Source organism: Platalea leucorodia (genome assembly GCF_965183815.1).
Source record: "Platalea leucorodia genome assembly, chromosome: 3".
NCBI lineage: Eukaryota > Metazoa > Chordata > Aves > Pelecaniformes > Threskiornithidae > Platalea > Platalea leucorodia.
Window position 1 is genome coordinate 2,092,893 of NC_138825.1, and position 10,648 is coordinate 2,103,540.

At 50.1% G+C, this 10,648-nt stretch overlaps 1 protein-coding gene across 2 annotated transcripts in view; it reads right to left on the reverse strand.

The window, feature by feature from the left end:
- Positions 1–7,253, reverse strand: part of RTN4 (reticulon 4) — a 47,171-nt gene extending 39,918 nt beyond the window's left edge. For both annotated transcript variants that reach the window (XM_082306833.1, XM_082306832.1), the window contains exon 1: positions 6,701–7,253. In XM_082306833.1, coding sequence (XP_082162959.1) covers positions 6,701–7,139 — 439 coding nt within the window. In that variant the 5' untranslated portion in view covers positions 7,140–7,253. The remainder of the gene's footprint in view (positions 1–6,700) is intronic.
- Between the last annotated feature and the right edge of the window lie 3,395 nt (positions 7,254–10,648).

Sequence of the window (10,648 nt, forward strand, 5' to 3'; positions counted from 1 at the left end):
CAGCAAAACCAGGGAGGGTCAAACTGGTATCCCTAACACTTCTATATGGGGTGGGGGGAAGAAAAGTATTCTTTCTTTATACATCAGAAAGCAATAAATGGAGACAAATCCCTTAAAAACCATGGGGAAGAGCAGCAATTTAAAAACATCTCTAACTTAAAATCTTCCTATTTTGACAGCTACAGTTAGCAGCAGATTGATTATTTCCACTTGAAAGATAAAAACATTCTACTGAGATAATTTGATTTTCTCAGACTTTGTGAATATTAATAAGCCCATTATTTTATTGTTATCGTAATAGTTCTTATTGATGGATAGCTTTTTAAATCGGTATTTCCACCAAACGTATGTCACACAGCTGTAGTCCAGTGATCTCAGTGCTAGCTGTACTGGGCTGCCCTGAAAACAGTCTCAAAAAGCAGAAAATGTTATGCAGTTTTCAAAGCATAACAGGAGTAATTTCTATTCTGGATCATAAAAGAAGACATTTAAAAAAACACATGAAAACATATTGGACTGTTCTACTCAAAATAGGTCTCACAGTTCACTGTTTTTTACTTGGTAATAATAGCTTTTTTTTCTTTCGTTTCTAATGCAGCTTGATAGTCACACAATTTTCCTCCTACTTCATGCATAAGCATTTCCAAATACCTCAGGACAAGTTATCTGTAAGCTACACGTTGCTTTACATTTTCCAGCCAGCAAAAGACCAAGAACTATTTCCTTGCTTACAGAATAGCTAGAACCCGAAGGACATGTTCAGATTGAACTATGCATTGCTAATTTTTGTATCTGAGTTTCATAGTTACTATAGTAACATGGCAGCTCAAAATAAAGGCTTATTTCATTCAAAATATTAACAGGAAACAGAGAAACCTAACTCAAGCGCACCAAGACATGCCTCAAGTTGTAGGTTAACTGCCCTTTGTTATTCTAATACCTTCCCAGCACACAGAGACCAGACTAGTCTGATGAGAGCCACCAAGCACCTGGGTGTGGCAGAACACTGAAGACATTGAAAACACATTTCAAGACACTGAAACAGGCCGCCAAAGCCACTAACCTCCCTCAAAATTGGGTGGCAAGCAGCAAAGCCCCCACAGGATTCTAACAGCACGGGAACATTGGTCTCCAGGGTTAGAATAATGATGCTTATACAGCCTCTGCTAAGTAGCCAGGCTCCCAGACTGAGTGCTCTCCAAAATCCTCGTCCTCCCTATCCTGGGTACTGGAGGAGGAGGAAGGAAAAGCAAAAACATCCTCACCATACACCAACCAGAAAGTTATGCTTGAAAAATGCATCGCAAATTACTGAAATAACACAAGATGCATCTACAAGCCACTTAGAAATCGTATTTTTCCAATCACAGATCTACTCCAAGATTGTCTTTTCACCATGCCAATTGCCAACAACCACAGCTTATTTCTCTCCTCGTGAGCTGCAAAGTTTGAGTCTCTTGACCTTAGGCCTCTGTATTCCAGCGACCGCTCATTTCTAACCCATCTGTAGATCAGCTGTTGCAAAGGGACTTGACACTTTCCTAGCAACTTTGTACCAGTCAGCTGGAGAAAACCACTGACCAGGAGGCTTAAATGTTGTCCTCAGCTCTTAAACAAGTGCTGCTGTTAGTGGTTACCTGCAAGATGAGAAAGAGGTTAACAGTGCTCACCAGTGGTAATGCAACAGGGTGGACAAGACAGACATGCTGCAAACTTCCTGAAGTACAGATAGGGAGGAAGGGAGAAAAGGGCAACCAACCAGTAGTTCTTTGCTGTCTCTTAACTTGTGGTTTGTAGGATTTCATCTCCAAGGGGAAAACTCCCAGTGCAATTCAAAACTTCCCTGAGGGCTACCTCATTATATGGTAGGTGGAAGCTGTGTGGTTTTATCCTGGAAAGCACGTCACAGGACGCACACACGAAGCAAATATACTATCAAACTTGGCAGGACTATCCTTGCACATACTTCTGGTTAACAGAAGAAATAGCTGTTTGGCTTTAGAAACTCTTATACCAGCTGAATTACAGAAGCAGGCCCCACTGTGCTAGACAACGCACATGCACATGACAATAAATAAAACCAAATAAATAAATAAAACCAAATAAATAAATAAAACCAAATAAATAAAACCATCCCTTGTTGAATTCACCTAGATGGGAACACAAAACAAAAATGAAGATAATAGCTTTACTATACCAGTCAAATTGCTGGTTACTGTCCTCCCCATGTCACTATAATGGAAACTGTATTTTGGAATGGAATGGAGAAAAAAAAAGAGTCACATTCTACCTTTGATATACCTAGGTTCTGACCACCTCCCTTACAGCTTTACTGACTACATTTGGGAGGGTGGGAGGAGAAAGGGTCTTGCACCTCAAAGAAACACCGAAGATCAGCAGGAACATATTTTAATAAACGAAGAGTGCAAATGAAAGTCACCAGTGGTGGTATTCAAGGACAGCTGTATTTTTCCCAAGTCATACCGCATTCCGTCCTTAAAATCCACACAACTCCTCTGTACGAGTCTATGCATACATAGCAGCACACCACAAAACTCAGCAACAGAGGAAAAAAAAAATCTCAGGAGCGTATACGCTGCTTCAGAATTTGTATAAAATGCAAATTACAGGGTCTGCATATCCCCACCATAGGATAAAAAATACACTCTCCAGAGTGAGCAGAAGCAGGTACAGGTCACTCCATTTAATCATCACCTACTGCAGCTGGGTCAGCTTGGTGAGGGTGAGCTCTGCTACACAACAGTCTGTGTGCTGCTGGTACAGCTTGGGGCATCCCTGCTGACCTCGGCTTGACACTGTCTGGCACCTAAGCCAACTGTTCATGAAACCTCTCCTCAACGCTGACGAATTAAAACCAAGTCCTATAAAACTAAATGAAAAACAAGACTAATTAATAAACTGGCCCTTCACAACATTTGCATACGTATTGAACCGTGGCCGAGCTGGAGGCAACTGACACAGAAGAAGACATCTTTATTCACTTGGGATGCTGGGCTGTGGCCAGTCTGGTGGGTTTACTATACAGGTTTCTTGTAAGCGCATGGTTTAACTTGGAACTGCGATAGCCTCTTCCAGGAAAGTGATGCATAACCTGCCATTACAAGCAGCACTATGTGCTGCTAGGACTAAGGCTTTAAAGATGGAAAGCGGTACCTTCTCATCATAGTTTTCTGGTTAATCTTACTTTGGGCAGCTAGCAGAAAAAGAAAAAAAGTGCATTACTTTTACCATGTATGACTACCTCAAATTTACTTTTCTTTGCACTGTATGTAAATCTAGGCCATCAAAAGATTTAAGTGGTAATATCGCAAGAAAAACTGTGATTTTTGCTACCTGCGTAACAGTGAGTAGCAAAAAAAGAAAGTGTCCAGGAGAGTGTAAGTTTTACTGCAGTCCTCTTGCTTGTTTTCTTCTCCACCAAATATTTATATTAGCTCTTGAGAAGGTAGGCTGCTGATATGCAGCCAGAGGCTTGCATTACATATAATTATGTCACGGTTTCTTATAACAATGACACTGAATACTCCTAAGTATGTAACTAATCGTAATTACAAAGATTTACTTTTTAAAACACCTCCTGATATATAAATAATACATTTTTATAGGCCATCAAGTAGTCCGTACATTTTGTCTACTGCTATACTCACAAAAAGCAGCATCACGGCCTACTGGTGCAGATAAATGAATCCCTACTATTCTTTGCATACTTGCTACAGGCAACACTGCTTTCTCCTTCTCTTGGAAATAGAATTTCAAAGTTATTTGCCTCAAATCCTCACTAAATCAAAGCCTTAGATTTTAACCATGAAGAGGATAGAATATGTTCAAATTTCTAGATTGTGAACTGCAATTCTTTGCTTATACCTTAAACTCGTACAATAGAGCTGAACGTAAATGAAACCATAACCCTCCAGAAGAGAGGGCAGCGTCCCAGGCACGTGGCCATCCGCGCCACAGTCGCCCTGCCACAAGTCGCGGGCCTCAATCTCATTTTGCCAATTTCACAGCAAGACTGAAACTGAACTAATTTGAACCCAAGTTAAATATTTTGATTGAGATGGTTTTAACATCAACTGCTAGATGCAAAACTAAAAAATACTTGATGTTTAAATGGATACTCAACATACTCAAAACTAAGTACCCCTGTGTCGGAGAGGACCAACGTATTCATGACCTAACTAGACAATGCTTTTATCAAAACAATTTGTTCTCATCTGGTAGTTTCAAGTCCTTAAAACATAGCCTGTAATATTGCAACCCATCATTAGATGAGTGTTGTGTGTTGCAACGCCTTGTCTTTGGCAAACAGGCCTCCCAGGGGCACCAGTCCTCACTTCAGAGCTCGAAAGCAGTCTTCACTGATAAATTCCATCCCCTCCAATCAGGCCTTATAAAATAACTCTTTGACCCCACTTCTCCGCTACACTACCCAATTCTCACACAGTTAGGTCTCCTCTACTCTGATAGAGAGGATATATTTCAGGAATTACGGCACTCCTTGCCTTATCCTTCAGGGGTCAGGGAGCAGAAAAACAAATCGGCTCTGGAAATCACACTTTTATCCCTACTTTTCAAAGCAACAGCACGATTTGGTGGATCCTATTCCTTCCATTCTGTTCTGCTCAAACCTTCCATAGCTCCACTCAAACAACTTGCCTAGAAAAATTTCTGTTCACCCATCATATAGGATCCCTCCTCTTAAATCTGTTGCAAGCTTTTGTCATCATCTGTCCTCCAAATGGTGGAGATAAAAAAAAAAATATCTCCGCGGCATATTGCTACACACAGAGCTACCAGAAGAACAAAAAAAAGTAGGCTTCGTGAGAGACAACCGTGCAACTAACCATAAAGTCTTGTCACATATGCAAATAAAATGTGTTGTGGAATTCCCCCCCACCAAAATTAAATTCAGGTTTAACAATAGGCCTTTTTTTGTTACTGTTCCAAATGCTTTTTTGATTAAATCTTGCGTCTCGGGCTCACTCGTACCACGACATCAAATTATGACTGAAATCCTGCATCTTTGAAAGATATACAATGTATTGGTACGACAAGAGCAATGAAGATAAGAACGCACCACGGTGATAAGAGGCACACTGATTTGTTCATTTACACTGTTTTAACAGCCTCAATTCGCTCTTCTATTTTGAACTAAGGGAAAGCAGAGCCAAGGCACAATCGCAATCCACACGCAAGGCATGAGTCACGCCGGGCCAGCTCCCGCACCAGACCCTGCGGGGGGGGTTGGGGGGCTCCGGCAGCACCGGCAATGGCTCGGGGGGCAGCACGCCCTCCGCTACAGCAGCTCGGCACCGGGGGTGCCCCTCGGACAGCCCCGGGCCGCAGCCACGGCTGCCCCGGGGGGGCCCCTCGGACGGCCCCGGGCCGCAGCCACGGCTGCCCCGGGGGGGCCCCTCGGACGGCCCCGGGCCGCAGCCACGGCTGCCCCGGGGGGGCCCCTCGGACGGCCCCGGGCCGCAGCCACGGCTGCCCCGGGGGGGCCCCTCGGACGGCCCCGGGCCGCAGCCACGGCTGCCCTGGGAGGGGGCCCCTCAGACGGCCCCGGGCCACAGCCGCGGCTGCCCCGGGGGGGGCCCCTCAGACGGCCCCGGGCCGCAGCCACGGCTGCCCTGGGAGGGGGCCCCTCAGACGGCCCCGGGCCACAGCCACGGCTGCCCCGGGGGGGGCCCCCTCAAACGGCCCCGGGCCACAGCCGCGGCTGCCCCGGGGGGGGCCCGGGGCGCCAGGCTGACGTTTCCCTCCGGTACCGCCACACCTCCCGCGGCCCGCACGCCTTTTGTGCTTCCACGCCTACCTCACCGGTTCACCCGCCCTCTCGGGGGTTGAGGCTCATCGTCCGGAGCCGGGGAGCGGCGGCTTCTTCCCCACAAAGGGCTGCCGGGCACGCCTCGCCCGGCCCGCGGAGCCGCCCGCCCCGCACCTCCCTCCGGCAGGTTTCGGAAAGGAGGGAGCGCTGCTCCTTAATCCCTCTCCCCCGCCCCTCCCAGCCGGGCGATTGGTTTAAAATGAGTAAGATTAAAACCATCTCTCTTTCCCTGCCTCCCCCACGCTCCCACGGCCGCAGCGGCTGCCCGCCGCCCCCCACGCCCAGCCCCGGAGGCCGCCGTGCCGGGCCGCCCCGCGGGCGAGCCGTGCCCGGGACAACGCGGCGAGGGGCCGGCGGAGCGGCTCCGGCGGCGGGGGCTGCGCCTCAGGCGGCTCCGGCGGCGGGGGAAGGGCCGGCCGGGCCCCGGCGGGCGGCCGTTACCTCAGGCTCTGCCCCCCCCGATCCCCCCCACACCGCGACGCGGCCGTTGCCAGGCGGCGGCGGCGGCCTCGCCCGCGGGCGGCCCGTGTGCGAGGCCCCTCCCGCCATTAGCATGACAGAGAGGGGAGGAGGAGGGAAAGAGAAGAAATTGCAAAAAATACAAAATAAAAAAAAAAGGGGGTGGGGGAGGGGGGAGCCCTTTTCCCCCGCATGAGCTGCGGCGGGGCCACGGGGAGCGGGGCCGCGCCCCGGCTGAGGGGAGGGAGCGATGCCGCAGGAGGCGGCCGAGGGCCGGCAGACAAAGGGAGCCTCCCGGCGGGGCAGCGGGGAACCAGAACCGGAGCGATTCGGGCGGAGGCGCCCGGCTGCCGGGCCCGCCGCCCTCCCCGGCCCCGGGGCGGAGGCACTCACCAGCCGAGCCGGAGGAGGACCGTCTGCTCCGGGGGGCGGCGGCGGGCTCGGGCTTGGGCGGCTGAGCGGGGGCCGAGGGCTGCTCCTGCGCGGGGGACGGCGTGGTGGCGGAGGAGGAGGAAGAGGAGACGGCTCCCGGGGGGCTCCAGCCGGGCTGCGGCGGCTCCGGGGCGGCGGGGCGGGGCGGCTCGGCGGGGCCGCCGAGGTCCAGCAGCTGCGGCGGCCGCTCCTGCGGGGCTGGGGCGGGAGCCGCGACGGGCTTCCTCTCCATCACCTCCAGCTGCTCGTCGAAGTCTTCGTCCTCGTCCTCCTCTTCCTCCTCTTCTTCCTCCTCCTCCTTCTCGTCGTCGAGCACGAACTGGTAGTTAAACTGGGGCTGCTGCGGCCGCGCCGGCCCGGAGGAGGAGGAGACCAGGGGCGACTGGTCCAGCTCGTCCATGGTGCCTGGAGCGGGCGGAACAATGAGTGCGCGGCGCTGGGGCTGCGCCTCTGCCGGCTGCGGGGGGAGGGAGGGAGGGAGGGCGCGGGCTGCGCTGCCGCCGCCGCTGCGGGACCCGGGCTCCACGCCCTGGTGAGTCACGGCTGGGGGAGGCGGCGGGCGCGGCCGCCCGCCCCGCCCCGCCGCTGAGCGACAGCGGCGGGGCCCGGTAGGAGCGGGGAGGGGGGGCGGGACGGCCAATGAGGCGCGGCCGCCTCATGAATATGCAGCGGGGGGGGCGGGACGCGAGGGGCGGCGGCGCGGGGCTGCAGAAGTCGGGTAAAGTTCAGAGCGGGGGGTGCGGGGCGGGGCGCGGGGCGGCGGCCGGGCCCCACCTGCGGCGGCCGCGGGCGGGGCTGGGGGCCGCGGCCCTGGCGGGAGCGGGGCGGGCTCCCCCCCCCCCGTCCCTCGGCGGGCCGGGCTCAGGCCGCAGCCTGACAGACATCTTGTGAGCGCGCGTCGTGATTCATCACTTTCCTCTGCCAGGACTGCTGTTACTTTTTTTTTTTTTTTCCCCCCTCTTTTTTTAAACAGCGGCCAGAACCCCTTAGCTGTTAAAAAAAAGGGCAGAGCACCAGCGGGTTCCCCGGGGAGCGATGCTGCGAGGCCCCCGTCCGCCCTCAGGCGGGGTCTCTCACCCTGGCTGGGGCCGCGGGCGGCTCAGGCTCCGTCCCCGCGGCCAGGCCGCAGCGTCGCCCCCGGGGCGGGCGGCGGGGCCCGTCGGCGCCTGCCCGCCGCGGGAGTGGAAGTTCCAGCCGCGACACGGTGCGAAAAAACTCCCCGGGCCTGGAAAAAAAAAAAAAAAAAAAAAAAAGAGCAGACGTTTTCAGAGGAGACAAACTTGTTTAACCGCTCGTATTGGTTTAAGTCAGCCCTCTGAACAGACCTAACCGTCTCTTCAAAATTGGAATTATGCAGCTTGCGCAGGAAAAAAACATGGCAGCTGGTTCACAAAGCAAAAACCAGCATCTCCCTGTGTTAGACTGGTGTGGTCTCTTCCTTTCTGCTCAGAGATGGAGCGTAGGCCAAAGCCCTTAGGGTAACACTTAATTTAACTAAAATGGCATATATTTGGATGCAATTTCCACCCACGCAGCTACCGTGATAAGACCAAAAGGACTTGTAATTCTATATTTAATGCTATTCCAACATCACGATGGATTTCTAACCCACAGACGATTCATTCTCCCACGTGTGCCTGCATAAAGAGGTTAGTTCATGGAGAAGTTCAGAGCAAGCAACCTGCAGGTTGAGCGAGGCACAAGAAGGGACGGAAGAGGGACGAAACCTCTCCCGTTGCTTGCGCTCTGCCGTGTCGGCTGCGGTGGGCGCAGAGACGCGCGCGGAGGTGAGCGGCCCCGCGAAGCAGAGCGGCGGGGTTCTGGGGTCCCAGCTTCGAGTCCTCTCTTGCCTCGGAAAAACATACCACGATCGTTGCATGAACTGTTTGGACCCAGATATTTGAGCGCGGGATGGGTTCTTGCTGCTATTTGAATCGGGAAGGCTATTCTAAGATACCTCATTTTCTAAATAAAGAGAGACCTCCTTGTAACTTCCAGTCTTAATTTGCTCAAGGCCAACGTACGTCCTTTTCCCACTTCTCCCTTTAATTTAAATTGTTCTTTTCTCTGAATTTTAATTTCTAACCTGCTTAAAAGAATGCACTTTTCCAGCCCTTGCTTTCATAAGCTGAAGCTGGAGAAGCTTTAGATCCCGTCTCCGTTTGGGCACAAGAAGTTCCAGATGAGATTTTTTCCAAGAATGTACAAAGACATCGATATTCCCTACCTCTACCAGAAATGACTAGAAGGAATGTGAAAAGTATTTTTATAAATACAGTGAAGGCAACGCCGTTATCCCAACAGAGATAAAAATGTCACAGCAGGTGAATAAGCACTTCACAACCTGTGAGGTCTGTAGACTTCATTCTTTTCCCCTAAGATTTTATATCTTCTAGTGACAAATTATCCGTGTATATTTTCAAGTCAGCCCTTTTTACAGTGATATAAGGGATGTTAGAGCAGCAGCAGCAGGATGGATGGATTAAATTCCATGTGTTGTTAAATACAAAACATGGAAGTTCTGGCTGAACTGTATTCCTAGTTTTATTGTTCCAGCTCTGTTACAGCCAGTGGACTACACGTGCATAAATAAAGACAGAACAGGCTCAGTGGCTCCCATCAGCCTTACTGAAATTTATATTACGCTGCTTAGGACAGAGCGCAAGCCAACGTGCAGCTCAGTCGGCTTAGGTATCAACCTTGAACCTCACCTAGACGTCAGTTGTCCCCGAATGGTATTTTTGAGCTGGTAGAAACGGGTCCTGACGCGGAGGACCGCAGCTCTAGATCTCTGCTGTAACTCCAGTACCGGCACTGCCACTTCACCGAGCCAGTGATTAATTTGGTTCACGATTTCAGATATAAACGGGCACCTTCAGTCTTCTTTTTACTTATCGATTGCGATGTCTACCCGGTGTCTTACACCGGCTGCCACAGTGTAAGGGCGTACAAAGAACATCTTAACAACATTTCCCCTCTTTTCCTACCAGCTAGTCAGTTTGGAGAATGTACGTGGGGGAGAGCACTCAGTTCTCGGTAATGTAAATTCTCGGGACATTTTTACTCCCTGAAGAAGCTTAATATACTAAATTGCATTAAGAAATGAGTAGCAATCTGGTGATGCCTTTTATCTGAGAAAAAAAAAACCAGGCCAGATTTAATGACTTTATCGATGAATAGAGGTCTGTAATCTTCAGTGCCATTTTACCCCATTCATGGTAGATGACTGGCCTGAAATATTTTACTAAAGGGAAAATTCAACTTTTCTGTGTACTCATTACCGGGAAAGTAAATAGACTTTTAGTTTTGTTTTGTAAATCTGCAGTTTTTGTCTAGCAAATAAAAATAGTTTGATTGAATGAAGTCTTTATACTTTCACCAGCCAATTTATTTTTCACACCTCTTGGTTAAACAAGAAAATGGAATTTTAACATTCCATTAAAATATACCCTAAGGCAACGAGGTACTTTTAAAAATCTGTAAAATTCTGAGTACAGACACAGCGCTGAAACTAATTTTAACATATCTAACTGCAGTGATTTTTGGTCATCTACAAGTAGGAAAAATCTATATATAATTCAGCTGATTTTATCAGAACGCTTGAAAGAGAATCCATCATCAGTTAAAGAGAAATGAAAGGGGTTTTTATTTAGAGAAGGGAAGTGACTAAAGGTCTTGGAGGGAAACAGGAAGGGAGTTCCAGATAGCCTGGGCAAGTCAGGTTAACAAGCCAGAGGAAAATACAGCTCTCCAGTACTGAAAATATACTGCACAACACCCCTTCTTGTAGCTCTTTAGAAAAACATTTTACAATTCTCCTATGAAGATTGTTGACAAGTAGGAGAACTTTGCAGATATTAAGTTAATTTACAAACTTCGTTTTCACGAGATGTTTTCATATCGCGAACT